The sequence below is a fragment of the Sapajus apella genome, unplaced genomic scaffold, assembly GCF_009761245.1.
Source record: "Sapajus apella isolate SASKATOON/1434 unplaced genomic scaffold, GSC_monkey_1.0 scaffold6, whole genome shotgun sequence".
Taxonomy (NCBI): domain Eukaryota; kingdom Metazoa; phylum Chordata; class Mammalia; order Primates; family Cebidae; genus Sapajus; species Sapajus apella.
In genome coordinates this window covers 52,071,012-52,090,602 of record NW_022436946.1, presented here as the reverse complement: position 1 = coordinate 52,090,602, position 19,591 = coordinate 52,071,012, and the positions used below count along the sequence as shown (strand labels likewise).

The following is a 19,591-nucleotide window of genomic DNA, read 5'->3' as shown; positions in this document are numbered from 1 at the left end:
TTGACCAGTCGTTGCTTTGGAGTAGAATGTGAGTTTGAGATCAGTGATCTCAGTAGCAGAGACAAAGGTTGCTTGTTTGGCAGTCGCTTGTCATCTCTCCAGTATGCACTCATCCATTTGTCACAATATTTTGTGGCGAGTTGTACAGGGAAGCTTAAGAAAAATGCTTTGCTCCTGTCTTGATGATAGAAAGCATTTCTCACTGCTGGTAGCATGGTGGTAACTTTTCATTCCTTCTGGCAGTTTTTAAAGACTTATTTGACTTTGGGGGAACCTGCGGTATATCTTTAAGTCACAGTTCAAAAGTATAAGACAGGGTTGCTCATTTTCAATTTTGGCTGAAAAGTCTTAACTTTCACTGTGGCACTTCAAAGTTAGAGAAAACTTGGTTTTAAAAATGGATGCTGATATGAGATGGCATATTTAATGACAGATGTATCTATAGAAAGCTGTTAAGATGCAGATTATCCCCCCTGGGGTGGGGGAGGGAGATCAAAACTGCCAATCTATAAAATATACTCGATAGAGGAAGGCATGGAATCTATCTTTGCAAGTGCTTTGATTGCAGGGGACAGTATAGCAGCATGTGGCATCGTAACCCAGAGCAGACAAATCAGCTTGATGACTTTCAAAGCCAGGAATACTGCTGCAGGCAAGGGTACTCCAGTCTAGGAGAAATTAAAACATATAGAGACTGTTATTAATTCCATATCTATTTTTGTATAGTCAAATCTGTATGCAAATCCTTAGCATCTCATTTCAGCAGATTAATCTAAAAGTGAAGAGTGTTATGTGAAGGGAATGTAATGATAAAGCCCTGGAAATGAGTAACACTGCTAAAGAAATGTGGGCTGCAAACTTGGATGTTTTTTAAAATTTATTTTAGAATTGAGAGAAAAATGGTTTTTATTTACATGCTCATTTGTAAATTATTTCAAAGAGGAAAGCAATAAAACCAATTTCCAAGGTTTTTCTTTGCAATCCTGACTTGGCAAAAGTTGCAGCACTAGGTGTGTGAGGCACCTCCTGTGGTTTAACATTCTAAAGGCAATCTATTAATACCAAATAACTGGGACTTTAATTTTTACTCCCAACTAGTAACCTAATATCTCATTTCTAAACATTGTGATGTGAATGAACATTTGTATGTAAGGGTAAAGAATCTAATTACTGAGTGCAGATTAAGACAAAAATGTATTATAGATGCATTTGTGGAAGATAGTAAATAATAATTCTGAAAAGCATGGAGATAAATTGTATGCCCTGCTTGGGAGAGGGGATGTAATAGCTACATTTTAATCCATTGGTTGTACGTTTAATCTATAATGGGCAGAGTCTGGTACATACAGTAATGTAAATATTTTCAAATAGTGTCATAAAGCAGATAGTTTACTGCAGTAGATATTAATTCTGTTCCATATTTCTAAAACAAGCAGAGAAACTTTTGAAGTTTTTAAATGATGGGTGGAGCTTTGCCCTCTGTTCCCTTTCAATTAGAGAAGTGATTGTAGGCAAGCTGGACATTAATCTGGTGGTTATGGCCCAGATCAAAAGCACCAGCAATTATTTTAACCATGAAGACTTGTGAAGTCTCAAGAGATTAAACTATTCTTGTGTGGTTATGCTGAGAAAGAATTATTGAACACTCTGTTTTTAATCACCCAAGAAAGGGAAGATTGGGAGTAAAGGCAAACACAACCCTATATTTATTTTGACACTCATCTTGACCATATAGGCATTTTAGCCTCAGCTTTCTTAAGTGTGTTTTCCTTTCCTCTGATTACATTTTTAAAATGAGACATTTGATGAGAAATCCAGAGAAGACTTTCTTTGAGGTCAGGAAGCTCATGTCTCTCTGTTCTTTGTGGATTTCTCTACAGACAAAGCTTTTGTTGATCTTTAAAATCTTAAATCTTCAAGCTTCTGAAAGAATTTTAAAAATAGTCCTCTAGTTAATAATAGTCAAAGTCAATTATATGAAAGATATAATCTCCTTACTGGGGTTGAGTGAGAGAGTAATGATTGGCCTGGATAGGTTCCTTCCTCTTTATTTATCCATTAGTTTTGATTGATTATTCCAGCGCAGTTAAGGATTAGACACTAATTCTCTGGATTCTCATTGACTTGTCTCCTAGCCATGTAGTTGATGGTGGTGACCTATTCAAAGTATTTGAACTGTCGAAGCAAAAAATGCACCAGATAAAGTTAAACAGAGAAAGAAGACTTTATTCAAGTCTATTGTAATAGGAGAGAGAATCAGAAAACAGTTTGAAATCAATTCTATTAGTTTTTAAGAGGACAGTTTTTAAGCATTGGGGTGATTTTGTAAAAAAGTACTGAAGAACATTTCAGGGGAGCTTGATTAATGGATATGTTGTACCCATGCAGTTATTTCTGAGTTGGTAATTTTTGTCTCTGTGATTAGGCCATCTGTGTTTGGTGCTAATTGGTGCCTATTAAAGTTAGGGTCCTCGGGAGGTGGAGGTTGCGGTGAGCTGAGGTCTTGCCATTGCACTCCAACTTAGGCAACAAGAGTGAGACTCCATCTAAAAAAGAAAAAAAAGTTAGGGTCCTACCTTCCCATAGAAGCTGGGATATAGGGCACTATCTTCTTCAATGATTATATTTCAAAGGGATAGCTCTCTGGACCTTAACAAAGATATTCTTAGGTTATAAAACTGGCAAGCAGCTTTTTAAAATGATTTACATCTCAAAGAGGCAGAGAAAGAAGTTATGATTACAAGTTTTCTAAAGTAAGTAATCTAAGAAAGGGGAGGTCAAGGGCCCCAGAGTCAGGAAGCAGCCTTTTTAGTTTAGTCAAGCTAGGGAAATGCTAAGGCCACCTTGGTCAGTATTTTAACAGTATATGTATATTTTTTAAATTAAAAAAATTCCAGTAGGAAACTTTTTTTAGTCTGGCTTAATTTTATATTGTTATTGAAAAAATAGCTGCTTGTGATACATATTAAAATAATAATGTTATTCATTTTATACCAGTGTCTAGAACTACATATAAGGCAGTATTTCTAAAGATAGATTTCTTTGGTCCCATATCCTTGATATTTTATCTCACATTTAATATCTACTGGTGATATTTCCTTACTATGCTGTTTTATGTATTGTTTTTAGAGTTTTTCCACTTAATGGTAAAACTGAAAGCAAAACTAATAATTTCTGGGTTTTACAGGGCTCAGTATACACTACAAAAATGAAAAGAAGTATGAGGACAAATAAGAGAAACTTAGCTGGAAGTATGATGATTTTTTAGTGGTTCTTATTAGGTAGGTCTGAAGTCTCTTAGATCTAAGCAGTTGTCTAGAGGGCTTCAAAAGTCAACCACAATAGCAGCTGCACTGAAGAGCCCTAGATTTGTGCTGCCCAATGTGGTAGCCATTAGCCACATGTGGCTTATTGAATCCTTGGAAAATGGCTGATCTGTATTGAGATGTGTTGTGTCAAGTATACACTGGCTTTTGAAGACTTAGTAAGAAAAAAAAGAATATAAAGTATCTTAATAATTTTTATGTTGATTTCATGTTGAAATGATAATTATGGCTATATTGGGGTACGCACAATTTATTACATTTAATGTCACTGTTTCTTTTTATGTTTTATATAGCTATTGAGAAATTTATCATTGCATATGTGACTTGCATATATGGCTCTCGTTATATTCTATTGGACAGCACTGGCTTTAGATATTTTTTGTTAAGTAATGTCAAAAGATATCAAGATATCACTGTGTTAGTGTACAGAGGTTAGAGCTTTAAAATTAACAATTTAGTGAAGGACAAGAATTTTCCATATAACTGTCCCTGGCATAAACAGTATAGAGATTTACCTATGTGTACTATGTTTGCTCTCACTCCCTAATACTTTGCCCCTTATCTGGCCATGCAAAACAGCTTGCCAGAATTGGGGTCCTCTTGGTAATGTCAGCATACTTGTTGCTTACTCTCAACTGGATTGCTTCTGAAATGTTTCTTTAAAATTAAACTGCTTCAACAATAGGCTTCTTAATTATGTCATGGGCTCTCCATGAGAGTATACAAATAGATCCTCAGCAGTAGCTAATTTTCCTTTAATTGTATCTCATTCTTATGTTGGAATATCTTATTCCTTATTCATGAAAACCTCTAACACATGTTAATCCATTACAGGTGGAGTAACTAATACGGCACAATATCAGAACAGGCTAATGGTATATGAACCTAACCAGGTAAGAATCATAATAAGAAAAGCTCATTACTTTAATTAAAATGAATTTTAAAAGATTCCAGGGTAATTAATAATTGGAATGCCAAGTCTACACACAGAGATATGCATCCTACATTTATATAGAGAAAAGGAAGCACCTGAATAAACTGCATTTTTGTTTTGTTATTCAAAAAATTTCAACTCTAGTTTTTGTGATTTTCATTGTCCTAATGCTATGTCCTTCTGGAAGGGGCTGCCATTCTAGGAGGGGATCATGGTTATGGTTTATTCTTAAAAAGCAAGTATTAACTTAATATAGCCCAAATGATCTAAACCACTATGTAGGACAAGTCTAAAGTAGAAGTATATGAAGAGTTTGAGAGATGAGAAGTGTCTGTAGAGTTTTCATCTAACAGCTAGGGCCTGAATGTGCATATTGATGGTGCCTGTACCTTCTTTTGTCTACTTCTCGTTTACACCCAAAGCCTGTTTCCCCCCGCCAAATAAATATTTTTATTCTCATTTCCATCTACAAAAATATGTATGAATCTTGGCAATTATCTGCTGAATTTTGCCATTTCTATGATTTGGGTAATGTAAATATGTTTTATTATGACAGTATTCCAAAATGATTTGTAGGTTTAATATTCATCAGCTGAAGGTAATGGGATAACAACAGGTTGGCTTTGGCAGTCTGGGTTGGGACTGGCCACCAAATCTATGTCCAGAGTGGACGGAGTGTATTTGGTATCTTTTTATTTTAGCAATTACTTGATTCTATATTTAATGAAGGCATTTTCCCCTTTACAAGTGTGTTTCCTGATGTCATTAGCAGCTGTAGATTTCAGAGACCAAATGTCCATGGGTCAGCTGTCTCAAGAGGGATAATTAATTGCAGTTGCTTGAGTTTGGTGCACACGTGGTTAAAGAGGAAGAAGGTGTTAACATTTCTCAAATGAGTTCTGTTTCATGTTTGTACACACATGCTCTTTTAAAAAATTCTGCTGGCATATTGCTTACGGTGGGTACTGGCAAACATCACATCTGCTTGCATCTTGTTCAGAATCTCAATAACTCTATCATTCAGCCCTGGTGCTTATTTCTCTTCTAGGCCTTTATGGAGAGTCGATAATGCCTGCCATCTGCCACAGAGCACATTGCTACCTGCCAACAGGCAGGCTGGGGTGACCTCTGCTTCCCCACCACTGATTAGTATTCACACGCTAGCTTATTAGGAATGACCCCACCAGGCCTCTCTGTTTCTTCGCCTTTGCAGCGGTTGGCGGCTCACCTGGCAGGCACTGCAGTGAAGGAAGCTAAAGATATAATCAGAGGATGCAGGCAGGCTTTGCAAACCAGATGGCATCCATAGTCTTGTGGCAGGGGACTGGACTGCTAATGCAAACATTGATTCCTAATACTGTAATGGGTTGTCTCATAGAAAATACCTAAGAAAAGCATCATCAGAGTTTTGAGTTAAATACATTCATGTGTAATGTATTATACATATTAGCAAATAGCTGAAAGGCAGGCTTGACTATTAAAGAAGACATTTGATTGGAAGAAAATTCTTATTACATGTTCAAATGGGGAACAGATGAATGCAAGCTTTTCAAGCTATACAAACCACTTCTTTTCTTGAGTGTATCTTTAAAAGAGAAATTAGAAATGAGCTAATCTATAGGCCTATTAGTGAATGGACCACTATTTATATAAAATGTTTATTGTTGTCTTTTGCTTCTTCCCTTACAGTTTTGTAAAATGGTGAAATTCTATGTATTCAAAACATCATATGACTTTTTCTGGCTGAAATCCAAATTTTTCTTGGCAAAAAGGAATCTGGGTTCTTCCTGTATGCTTTTAGTGTTTATGTAGAAAGAAAACTGTTAGGTTGGCCGGGCGCGGTGGCTCACGCTTGTAATCCCAGCACTTTGGGAGGCCGAGGTGGGCGGATCACGAGGTCAAGAGATCGAGGCCATTCTCGCCATGATGAAACCCTGTCTCTACTAAAAATAGAAAAATTAGCCGGGTGTGGTGGCACGCGCCTGTAATCCCAGCTACTTGGGAGGCTGAGGCGGAAGAATCACTTGAACCCAGGAGGCGGAGGTTGCAGTGAGCTGAGACTGCGCCACTGTGCTCCAGCCTGGCAACAGAGCAAGACTCCGTCTCAAAACAAACAAACAAACAAACAAAAACTGTTAGGTTTGTTTACCTGTTCATTACTGCTTTACTTACCTGTCCATTACTTAGCTGAGATTTAAAATTAAAGTCATATTTGGTCTTCATTTAATTTTACAGAGAGCCTTATTTTAAGAAAGGTTGGGCATACCCTTCTCATTACTGAAGGTGAACTAAAACCAAATATTGAAGGTTTCACCATTCCCTAAAGTTACATAAAACTTAGTCTTCTGGCTGGTTGCAGTGGCTTACGCCTGTAATCCCAGCATTTTGGAAGGCCGAGGTGGGTGGATCACCTGAGGTTAGGAGTTTGTGACCAGCCTGGCCAACATGGTGAAACCCCATCTCTACTGAAAATACAAAAATCAGCTGGGTGTGGTGGCACACATCTATAATTTCACCTACTCGGGAGATTGAGGCAGGAGAATCAGCTTGAACCAAGGAGGCGGAGGTTGCAGTTGAGTCGAGATTACGCCACTGCACTCCACCTGGGAGACAGAGTGAGACTCCGTCTCAAAACAAAAAACAAAAAAACCTTAATCTTCCACCAAAACAAATAAATGTGTGCCTAGAAATAACCTTTCCCAATTTGGCAAAAGATGTGACTGTTAAGATATTAAAGGAGGCTGATCAAAGGAAGTGTGGGTAGTTTGTTGCTGAACCAAATCTTAGCTCTTCCACTGATCTTAGGAGGTTAATTTTGGAAAGAACAGGAAAGCCATTAGCTTATCTAGGGGCCTCAGGTACCCAGTGATTATTATCACATAATTTTGAAAAAGTAAATATGTATTGAACATTTTTCATGTGCATTTTTCTAAGTGCTTTGCAGAATCAAACAATCATTGCACCACTGTATACAGTATACCTAGCCATGTGCTTTCACTCTTAATTAATTTGCATGAGTAAATTCTCTGAACTGGGTTAAACATCATGAAAATTTAAACGTTCCCCTTATAAAATTCAAAATGCACTGTAAAATGCAACACAAACTAGAGGAGATGCCATGTGTAGATCGCAAAGAAATAATTGGAATACGTGGCTCTTTTGTACTTGTTCTCATGTAAGAAGCCCATACCTTTCAGTGTATATAAACAACATTCAAACAGAATGTTGATCTACTGATAGATAAACATTAAGGTTCCCACTACGTATGAGGCACTCATTGCTGATTTCTGACATGGAGCTCTCCTACTAACAGAATGCACGTATGTTTCTTCTTTCAGAATAAGTGGATAAGCCGTAGCCCCATGCTACAGAGAAGGGTCTACCATTCCATGGCTGCTGTACAACGGAAGCTTTATGTTCTTGGAGGCAATGACCTAGACTACAATAATGACCGGATCCTTGTGCGTCATATAGATTCTTACAACATAGACACTGACCAGTGGACGCGTTGCAGTTTCAACCTGTTGACTGGCAAGTACCTTTGATTAAGTAAATCAGGAAAAGCAGATTCAAGAAGTCACCAAACTTGTTTTGTAGACATCTTTAGGGCATCACTAAATATTAAGTGCATAGTTGTAGAAGAACCTGCACTTATTAATCAGAAATGTGTGCATCATTTATGTTCTAACAAAACTGAACTCATTTAGGTAGCTGAGCATCTAGTTTCTCAGGGCCTACATTACTACCTTAAAGTACATCCTCATGTGGCTGAGAGGCATGTCAAGTCCATTATCATCAGTCAGGATTACCATGGAACTCTGGTACAAGTAGGAGGAACCAGACACTGAAAGAGTTAATAGATCTTTGCAGAAGGAATTTATTGTTTACTTCTCACCACTTTTAGTCTTATTTCTTATGAGTTCAGGAGTTTAGGAGCATGGTCTTCATTATTTGCCGCTGTCAAATATTGTTTCTGGGAGTATTCTCCTAGAAATGAAACCCTAAAGTAGTTCTGCGCACAGGAGTTAGCTGCATTTCTGGCCACAAATACCCATCCAAGTATTTACCACAGGGCAACATTAGGTATGGACCCTTCTCATCCCAAAAAAGAATGAAAGGAATGTGGTGAACAACTTACCCCTTACGTTTCTTTATGGAATGAATAACTTTTCCCCACTTGTCAACTTGCATTGTTAACATCCGCAAGTGATCAGATCCCTTCCAGGTCTACTCAAATAATTGGAAAAATCACAAACTGAAAATGGTCGGTTGGGTTAAAAGACATTTTGATATGCTGAGTATATGCAGGTGCTGCTGGGGGAGGCAACACTCGGGATCTAACAAGAGGTTTAAATGCTTGTATTGAGCTCCTATTTTTGCAAAATGATTTTTGAGGCCCACTTGACAAGGACTTAGAAACTCTAAGGCCCTCGACTCTGGATCTGTGATTCTGCCTGCTGTAAGATCCAGCTTATTTATTACCCCAGTCAATCCTGTGTCAGCCCATCAATAAAAGAGACTCTTTCACTTTCTGATGGCCTCCAGGGAAGAATATGTGGTAGTGAGTTATTCTGTCTTCCTTTTGAAATGGGAGGGGAAACGTTTCATCATTTTGGCGTATCAGTATCTAGGGATTATCCAGGCTGGTCCCAACTCAGGAACTTTAACATAATCTTTAAAATGTTGGATATGTAAAGAAAAGTAGGATAGCAAGTTAATCAATCTTTCCTGCCATTTGCCTTCATTTGGGCAATGCCAGGGGCATGGTTCTGCTTTATTGGCTTCTTCGGTTGCAACTTTACAAATATAAGCACTTGGCTAAAAGCATTTGTGGGTACTATAAGAGGTGCTTTTCATTTCTATAATATACCTTATTTTCACCACTGTAAATTAATGGCATGTGACGTAGTATACAATTCAGTTCTACATGGCTTACTATTGCTGTATTTAATGCTGTATTTACTAACTTGGCTGGCTAATAATTGTTTTGGCCTGGTTCTGACCCAACACAGATTCATTCTCTGAGAAATAGTGCTTAATTTTTTTGAGTACTGGGAGGCAGTGATTCGTTGCTGCAAAAATCCCATGGAATATACAAATGTGCCACAGGGGACAATTGTATCCCTCAGTGGCAAAAGGGTTAATTAAAATATGTAAGAAATGGATTTTTTTCTTTTTATTCAATTCTCTTTACTTTAGGCCAAAATGAATCTGGAGTTGCTGTCCATAATGGGAGAATATATTTAGTTGGTGGATATTCAATTTGGACAAATGAGCCTCTGGCTTGTATCCAGGTGAGTGGTTGAAGTTCCTTTTGAAGTTTGTTCGAGTGGTTCAGTGAGGTTACATTTTGCAATGCTGCTACTGAAGAAAGAGATATTTACATTTAGAAAGAGGCTTAACGTCCCTTTTTTTGTGCAACTAGTTCAGCTACTAAACTTCATCCTGTATCCTAAAAAGATGCCTAAATGATTGAGCCCTATTAAAAATAAAAATGGGATGATCTTTGAAAATATATGTAATATGTACTGGAAACTGGGGAACTGGTATAGCTTTCCCTTTCTCCCAAATCAAAACATTCTAAAAATATTTGGCAATAGTTCCTTCACATCCCCAAAGCTTTGCAAATACCTCCTTTCCACACCATTACCTTATTTTTTATGTTACAGTTCATTCATTCCTACAAATGCCACCTACAAAGGTGTTCTTCCTTCATGGCAGAGGCTGTTAGCAGTAGTGGTTTATGACTGGTCTGATAGGGACAGCCTCTGTCCCAAAGAATAGCCCTGGTGCATCAGCATATGAGCAGCCCAGGCTGGGCAAGTTGCCAGCTAGGCCTTTCAGAAGAGATTAGCCCTTGCTGATAGACACATTCAAAGTATTACTCCTATTATTATTTTACAGTTACTACCATAGTTTTCTCTTTTACATGTTCTCTGATAAAATATTGACATATATTAGCCCTGACCTTTCTTCCTCACCTCCAGAAAAGTATATCCTTCTAACTACTTTTATTATCTAATCTCATATTTATGGGAAGATTTTTAACAACTGCATCACTATCTTTAATAGTTGCAGAACAGCTCAATCTTTTTACTTCTTTTTCAGTCACATCTCATAAGGTATATATATATTTTCAAGAAACTTCCATGTTGTCTAAGTTTTCAGAATTGCTAGCATATAATTATTGTGTTACCCTTAGTTATAGCTCCCTTTACTTTCGTAATATTGCCTCTTCTTCTCTTGATTTGTCTTACCAGAGGTTTGCCTGGAGAATTTAAAGTACTTCTATTATTCATATAGATGAAGTTTAAAAAAAAAGTCAGCAAGGGTTGGGTAGATATGAAAAATATAATTAACAAGCTTGTCTGAATGGATATGAGTTCTGATTGAACAGTTGGAAAGAATATTTTTTTCTTAGCATACATGGAACGTTTACAAAACCAGTCAGATACCATAGGATTAAGAAAACTTCAGTTAAAAAAATTAAGTATCCTATAGTATTATATAACTCGAATACAGTGCAATTAAGTTAGAACTTAACAAAAAAATAAACCCCAGCCGGGTGTGGTGGCTCATGCCTGTAATCACAGCACTTTGGGCGGCTGAGGCGGGCAGATCACCTGAGGTCAGGAGTTTGAGACCAGCCTGACCAGCATGGAGAAACCCTGTCTCTACTAAAAATACAAAATTAGCTGGGCGGGTGGTGCATGCCTGTAACCCTAGCTACTGGGGAAGCTGAGGCAGGAGAATCACTTGACCCAGGAGGTGAAGGTTGTGGTGAGCTGAGATGGTGCCACTGCACTCCAGCTTGGGCAACAAGAGCGAAGCTTCATCTCAATAAATAAGTAAACAAACCCCTACATATCTGGAAATAATAAAACACATTGCTTATGGGTTAAAGAAGAAATCATAGTGGAACTTAAAGAAATTCCCAGAACTGTGATAATGAAAACAATACACAGCAAAGCTTGTGAGATATATATAGCTTCGTATGTTAGAAAAATGAACCAAAAAATAATCACAAAGAAAATAGGATAGAGATAATAAAGTTGAGAGAAAATTAATAAACCGGGAAACAATAATACAGGAGAAAAGAATTATCAAAGCCACACACACAAAGAGCCACATAAGACTTTAGAGGAGTTCACTGAAGACTGCCTTGTACTGGTTTCAGTCAGTTAATGGAAGGCTGACCTGCACTAGAGCTTAGTCCTATCTTTTGGATAACAACAAATGAGCAAACTTTTTCTCAAAGAGTGCTGCTGGTCTTCATCCAAGCATGTATTTGGTAGTCTTTCACAGTCTTCTAGGTTTCTTTTTACTTTTCACTTTTCAGAATTGGTAGAACCTAGAAGTGGGCAACAGTTCTCTACTGGAACACTGTTTTTAAGTGGCTTTGGGACCCTTCATTTGGGTCACTTGTACAATGGAAGTTTGAGTTTATTATGAAATAAGGTTGTAAATTTTAAATACATTTATGAGCATATTTCTACACTTTTAGTTATCAGATTAGCTCAAGGAATAGAAAATGGGTAGAAATCATAACATAATGAGGAAATAAAGAAAATGCCATACATACCAAGTTTAGGAGACCACAGTGCTGCCACAGTGCACTTTTTCCACATCTCCTATTTTATAATAGTCTTGAATGTTCACTTAAAAACAAAAATACTTCAAAGTCACATCTTTGGTTTTTTGTCACCAAATAATTTTTCTTTAGAATGATCACTAATCATATACACTAATTAACTCCTAATGACATTTGGCTGTTTTCAAACAAAACTAGCCACAAGAAGTGAAGACAGAAATAAATGCATATTTTAAACCACTGAGGATATTTGAGAGTACCCTCATGATTATGGTGATTCTCAAAGGAGATTCAATTATTTTTTAAATCAATGCATGTATTAGTGGAATAAGTTTTACCTCTGAGATTGTACAATAATATATTCTAATATGTTTGCTTTTAAATAAAAGTTACCATGATGGGTATTTCTGTGTTCCAGTAGCCACTTTGATGAATAGAATCAATTCTTTGGAAAATGCTGTTTATTCCTTTGGCTGGCACACTGGTCCTACAAAGTACAGACAAATTTGTTAAAAAAATTTTTTTTGAAACAGAGTCTTGCTCCGTCTCCTAGGCTGGAGTACAGTGGCACGATCTCTGCTCACTGCAAAGTTCTCCTCCTGGGTTACAGTGATTCTCCTGCCTCAGCCTCCCAAGTAGCTGGGATTGCAGGCATGCACCATGATTTCCAGCTAATTTTTTTGTATTTTTAGCAGAGACGAGGTTTCACCACGCTGCCCAGGCTGGTCTCAAACTCCTGACCTCGTGATTTGCCCACCTTGGCCTCCCAAAGTGCTGGGATTACAGGCGTGAACTACCACACTCAGCGGATTTATTTTTAAGAGCCTTTACTATTAATAGGTATTTACTATTAATAAGTATGCGTATAAGCATATGGATTATCACTTAAAGAGATGTTTGAAATAGAGACCTTCATGGACAGTAGACATATATCTTTCATTTTGGTTACTGACAGCTGGTTACAGGCTATATTATTCATTCTGAACTAAGGCTCAAATGTTTTTTATGTTATGGATGACTATAGAACTATTTGTTTCAATACACTAACAGTAATAAATTGATGGTTGGAGAGACTAGCTACATGTTCAAAAGTAGGCCACATCTTTGTTACTTAAAGAACACCAACAGAGGCAAGATAATGGGAGACTGGAATGGTATTTATGAGAAAATGCTTAACAATGGAAATTCGTAAGTATGTCAGTGGGTTTACAGAAGCATGGTGGGGAAAATCAAATGCAGACCAAAAATATAAAGGTTTAAATTTTTTGTGTCATCAATCACAAATCTACCTAATATTTGATCCAAGATTAATCCACAAATCATTAATCCAAGAGCAATGGCTGATTAGTACAAGTCAGACTTAAATAGTTCAGGGATTGTTCTATTAACATTCGGAAGGACTAAAGTCGTATTTTTGCTCTCAAAAGTGCCAACCAATGTCTCATTGAACTGTCCTTTCTGACCCTAATCCAAGTTCTTTTAATTGTGTATTGTAAGATTCAACCACAGTGGGATGAAGCATGTCAAATGTTGAAAAAGCATACTTTATTTCCTGCTACTAATCTGATTTAGCAGACTACTTATCCATCACAAGGACAATGCAGAGAAAAGCAGAGATGCTTTTAGACTGAGATTTGGACTTGTTAGTAATAAACACTCATGGAAAATACGGGAAATAGATTACTTGCAAAGGGTGTTATTTAGTGGGTGTATAAACTAATGTATGGCACAGAGGTTTGACTCTAATCTTGTGTGCCATGGATGACAAGTGGCACATAAAGGAGCAGCTGCATAAGCGTGCAAGTGATTAGTCTGTTTCTAGATCACCTCTACCGTTCTCTTCATTTACTATTATTTCTTTTTGGCTGAAGGATATAGTGCCAGCTTGGCACCACATTCTCCCAAATGCCTTCTTTCAGCCAGTTTACAGGGGGATGTTTTGGAGAAAAACTGCCAATGCTTCCTTTTCCCTTCTCAGATTAAATACATCTGCTTAACATATGCAGTCTCTGTTGGCCCAAGGAACCAGACAAAAGCTCTCTGGATGATTATTTCATTAATATTTTGCCTTCTAAAAATGTTTTAATTCAGGAGAGAGGGCACAAAATCCTTGCTCTTTCTGGTTTGCATCTTGAGCTCAAATATTGGCTCCATCACTTGCTGTGTGACCTTGAGAAAGTCACTTTTTTTTTTCCAGTTGCCAATTTTCTTCTTTATAAATTGAAGATAATACTTAGCCTTATAGAATTGTAGCAAATACTAAATGACCTCTGATTTACTTTCTTAATGAAATACTATCCAAAGCCCCACTGGGGTTTCCCTTTTCTCATGGGGTAAAGGAGTGATACCTGTCAAACTGATCTTGAAAGTTTCTCTAGGGAGTAAATGTATAAGAATAACCAAGAAAATTTTGAAAATAAATGAGGGAGTCTTGCCTTACCTAGTCAAAACAACTGTAAATGTGACACTGAAATACACTATATCAATTAACAGAACAGAGAAAAGGTTTGTATTTAGTATATGAGTTATTTTAAATTAGTAGTGACAGGGTATATTGTTCAATAAAGGGATTGGGACATCTAATCTCCACTTGGGGAGAAAATGGCTTGTAATTTTGATCTTCTATTCTAGGACTTAGTAATTTTCTCATTTGTGAGCATGGATCCCCAAATTTCAAGGGCCCATTTCCTGTAAAATAATACATTCTTGCAGTTATAGGCTTAAGATTTATCTATACAGGTGATAGATGAAGGCATGAGAGTGGACTAGATCATTAAAGGAGGATACTAACAGGCCTGTAATTGAAATATTGAGTAACACCTAAGTCCAGGATGCAGATGAAGGAAAAGTGATCCAAGGTGGAATACAATATGACAATGTTAGTGACAAACTTTTATTTTTAAAAACACCAAATCCAAGGGAGGCAAATGTTTGAGACCAGCCTGTGCAAAATGGTGAGAGCCCATCACTACAAAAAAATTTACAAATTAGCTAGACTTGGTGATGTGCACCTGTGATCCTGGCTATTCAGGAGCGTGAGACAGGAGGACTGCTTGAACCCAGGAGATCCAGGCTACAGTGAGCACCACTGCACTCCACCCTAGGTGACAAAGCAAGACCCTGTCTCAAAAATAAAAAACAACAAAAACAAAACTCCAGCATGAACAGGAAAGAACAGGGAAAAAACTTCCAGAATCAATCAACTGAACTTATTTTGAACTTGCTACTAAGCTGTGTTATATTCCATTACCTGCCAGACACTCAGCTAGATGTCATCAATTTTCACAACAAAGCTGCAAGGTCTTGTTTTCTTCATTTCACAGATGAGGATGTTTAAGCCAATATTATGACAGACTACTTACTAACTAGTTTGGGCAAGTTATTTAGCTTGTCTAAGGCAGTTTTCTTAAATGACGATAATGCTACTTACTGCGTAATTGTTCTGAAAATTAAATGTGTATAAATACATATGTATGTATATATGTACATCCAGAAACATATTAACATAGTATAGCATTTATTAGGAGCTTAATAAATATTTCTGGTACCATTCAAGCACGAAAAAGAATTCCTAAGATATGGTTATGGTGGCATAACTGAATTTAAATTCACAATTTCTTTTATGTATACACAGCTTTATTTTGAGCAGTCTTTGATGTACAGGCTTCTCTTCCTCTTTTGTAGGTACTGGATGTAAGCAGAGAAGGCAAAGAAGAAGTATTCTATGGGCCTACACTCCCTTTTGCTTCCAATGGAATAGCAGCATGCTTCCTTCCAGCTCCATATTTCACGTGCCCTAACCTTCAAACTCTTCAAGTGCCTCATCACAGGATTGGCACCATCTGAAAAGCCAATGCTCTCAACTATCATGAACAGGAGGAAAAACTTAGCCCTGACTGTTGGATACTGGGCATGAAAAGACTCAGTGCTCAATGCTTCCTTGTCTTGCTTTATAGGTCTTATATTCAGATAGATATAAGCAAAAAATGAACAATTTTCTAAAATACATTATTGAAAACTCTTGTCACCCTTCTCAGAGTATGTCCACATGCAATATGTGACTTTTATTGTGGTACAGCTTAGTGCCAACTTAAGGTACATTATGTTCCATGGGTCTTTAGAGCATTCTTTGTACACTTTTTCTAATCAGCACTGTCTGAAGACAACATAACACTGTTGTTAGGCAATTTATTTGACTAAATGGCATCAATGATCTTAAAAATATATATATTCTGTACTTAATCCCTTTATTATTTAAAGCTGGGCTTGAATTTAACATTATGCAGCCCTGCTCAGTAGAGACTCAGCATTATGACATAAATTTTTAAATGCCATATTTTATTCAAGGTGATACGAACAATAGACATACATCAGAACAGCAGTTGAAATACCCATATTTTTCACCTTGGTTACTCTCCTTGGGTCAGAACCTAACTTTACAATGCTTCAGTTTTCCCACCTTTTAAGAAGGATCATTACTGATTTCCATGTTAATTTAAAAAAAAAATCATGAGAATTAGGTGAATATTATGAAATACTTTGCCCAAGAAAAAGAAAAATGTTACTGAAATTACAAGGTGTTTTACTGTCTTTAGAACGTTGCAATTGAACAGGATTATTTTTAAAGTTTAAAAATTACTAGATAGAGCTTGGAAACATGTTATGGAATAAATGATACTGAAAAGAGTCTCTTTTGTGTGAAAGAGACACACAATTAGGAAATAGGGAGTTTACCAAAACCAAAGATATCTAAACTTGACTCTCCGATGTCTCATTTAAAATCATTTAGGGAAAAATGACATTTAAAGCTAAAAAATAATTTAGTAGTACTAATTATGGTAACATAAAGTGCTTTGACATAAATTTGAACCTAGAATTGGCAGTTCTAATAAAAGTTTTTCCACTTTGTTAAAGGTTATGTCAATCTTGAGTGCTTGTGGGATCCTTCTCCAACACCAATACATATTTTATTACTATCACTTTTAATAATGCATAAGAATTCTTTTTTAAGCTAGTTTCTTTTTGGGTTTGCTTTGTCTATAACAAAAAATAAATGAAACAACTTAACAATCACATTTGAAAACAAATTCAACAAGTATACTGTGAGTTTTTCTTTTTCCTAACTTCCTCAGGACCTAGGTCATCTTTATTAAAAGGAAGAATTCACTCTTTTTTTCCTTGGCAGTTTAATCATTCAGCAATCCCTCTCTTAAAATAAATTGTTATTTTATTCATGTAACCATTTTTTGTAATCAAAAGTGAATAAAAAGATCTTTTTGTCTTAAATACAGAATTCACTAACTTCATATATTGATATATATAAAACATTGAAAAAAAATATGACCTTTGGTTACTCAGATTCAAGGGGCAGGAAGGAGACTAAGGAGAAGGAAAATAGGTACATTAATAAAAATTGGAATTTAGTGTAGACAAAAATCTTAAGAGTATTTGGATAGTTCTGAACAGTGAAAATTGATATTGACCATTGATATTTAGAATGAAGACAGCTTCTTTAAATGGTATAAGCCACCTAAACTAAATTTTAAAAATGCCTTACCAAGGCAGAAAAATGGACTCCAGTATTTCAGAAATCTTTTCAACAAGGACTTAAGAATTAAGCTATACTAATTTTTCTACTTGGGACATGAATTTTCTCTCTAGCAGTTTTACCTAATACTATTAAAATCTATTTGTATTCCCAGGCCCTATATCCAATCAATGAAAGGGAAATGCTCTAAAAATAAGCTTACCCAACTAATAATGGAAAGGCAGCCTGAGACTACCCTTCATTATTTCTGTATATATTTCCAACTGTTTATATAAAACAAATCAACATATGTTATCAAACCCCTCCTAGGTGATCTTTATAATGTAATATTCAGTAATATTACAGAGCTAAACTCAGAATTTGAAAAAGTTTTACAAGGTTCAGACATACTCTTTACAGCTATAGCGAAAAGTAGTACAAAAAAAAAAAAAAAAACAACATCCCTTCCCTAAAAAGAAAAAACCCCAGATAACTTATAATTAGATCCTTTTATTCAAAGTTATCAATAATAGAAATAAGAATTCTATTAAACTATGTCTGGTCATATGAACCAAATTTCACCAAAACTATTCAAATATGTATACATTTTCTATTTAAGTGAACTACCCTATAGTTATTCATCTTCCATTTCCATTTTTACTCTTCAAAATTAAAGGCTAAATTGTATTTGTAATGTAAATTATTATATTAATGTGAATTTTTATAGGAAGGCCATGAGACTTCCAAACACTTAAATATCAGTATTTTACTTTAAAAGAGAAAACAAAACACAGTACCACATAGATGATAACAGATATTCTTGCTGTAGAAGAAAACGCCAGCAAAGATGTGAATTTCTAAAATAATCTTTACAATGCAATAACACATCTTAGATCCTTAATAAAATACCAATTAGGTAATAATTAGGATATTTTTCATACTTTTTCCTTCATATTTTCTTCATACCTTAACCACATGTATATCATATCTCTTTCGGCTACAATATCTGAAAACTAACTTTCTATAGTTTTACCACAAAGTGCAAAAACATCTGTATTAAGATAGAAATTATTCCTTTACCAGAAGTTATTCCTTCTGGTAACATGACTCATTTTTACCTTGGCTTCCAAATAGTGACTCTGATATTAAAAAAAAGTTCAGTAATCAAGGGCACAATGTAAGTTAAATATATACTTTTATTATCATATATAATCTTTATCATATGCACAAATAACTCATAAATATGTGTATAAAATTAAACTGTCCACAATTTTTCTAAAAGCACAATTCATAAATGCAATAAAAATTGGATCGCCATTGGTACACCAAAAATTTTACTAAGTAGAAACTGGTCAATTACAATCATTTGGTAATTTACAATGCAGGCTATCACAATATCAAAATAAAATTTAAATTTGTGAAGAATATGCTATGCTTCCCAAACCAGTATTGTTTCTAACCAAATAAAGCATATTATTTATATTGGCATACTATACTCTTGCTTGATAAGGCAATATTTTTAACTCTAAGAGGGGTAGGCAAAAGATCAGTTTTTGGAAAATATAAAATTTATATTAAAAGTCTGAATAAAAAGCAGTGATTTAGTACAGATGATTCAACTTTTGGTAAGGTTTCTGTATCTATTTACCTTTTAAACATGGGGAGACATGAGTGCTGTGATAACATGTACGGTTTGGGGAAGGCAGATTTCCTAAAGGCTTTTCCCAACTGCAGAAGCTTGTCAAATTTTTATATAACATATAATTTTAACTGTCAAAGATTCTGTGAAAGTACATGGAAACAGATCCATGTAATTCTTTAAAAATAAGGTAGTTTAAGAAATTTGTTGTAAAGCATGGAAGAAAATAATAATGGGTAATGAAAACCCACAAACATTTGACTCATGAATATTTTCTTAAATAGATGCCAAGGGAGAAAAAGTCAAATATGCTTAAGAATAAAACATACTAAGGATAGGTAAAGATATACAAGTTTTAAACTATGAAAATCTTCTAATGCAAATGAATTCAATACTGAATGACTTTTCCACAGAGACAGTCCTCCATGCTTTCCTCCTTGCCATGGAAACGTTCTAATTAAATTGAAATTTAAATCATAACCAAATCCAAATGCCTAATAAAGTCCTTTCATTACTCTGTTGTTCTTCAATCATGTTTTATACTCCATCTGGCATTTTACAGATATTATTCGAC

The 19,591-nt window shown here is 35.7% G+C and overlaps 2 protein-coding genes across 14 annotated transcripts in view; one reads left to right on the top strand and one right to left on the bottom strand.

The window, feature by feature from the left end:
• The window catches only part of KLHL32 (kelch like family member 32), a 203,050-nt gene extending 185,769 nt beyond the window's left edge, over positions 1-17,281 (top strand). For 9 of the 10 annotated variants that reach the window (XM_032274400.1, XM_032274403.1, XM_032274397.1 and 6 more), the window contains 4 exons: positions 4,161-4,219; positions 7,599-7,791; positions 9,460-9,554; positions 15,536-17,281. In XM_032274400.1, coding sequence (XP_032130291.1) covers positions 4,161-4,219; positions 7,599-7,791; positions 9,460-9,554; positions 15,536-15,697 — 509 coding nt within the window. In that variant the 3' untranslated portion in view covers positions 15,698-17,281. The remainder of the gene's footprint in view (positions 1-4,160; positions 4,220-7,598; positions 7,792-9,459; positions 9,555-15,535) is intronic. The other variant, XR_004267642.1, reaches the window with a different exon arrangement.
• Positions 243-19,591, bottom strand: part of MMS22L (MMS22 like, DNA repair protein) — a 153,330-nt gene continuing 133,981 nt past the window's right edge. For 3 of the 4 annotated variants that reach the window (XR_004267640.1, XR_004267638.1, XR_004267639.1), the window contains exons 25-28: positions 11,843-12,338; positions 8,399-8,487; positions 1,999-2,175; positions 243-668 (exon numbers count right to left, since the gene is read on the bottom strand). The gene's annotated coding sequence lies outside the window, so the exon portion shown is untranslated. The remainder of the gene's footprint in view (positions 669-1,998; positions 2,176-8,398; positions 8,488-11,842; positions 12,339-19,591) is intronic. The other variant, XR_004267641.1, reaches the window with a different exon arrangement.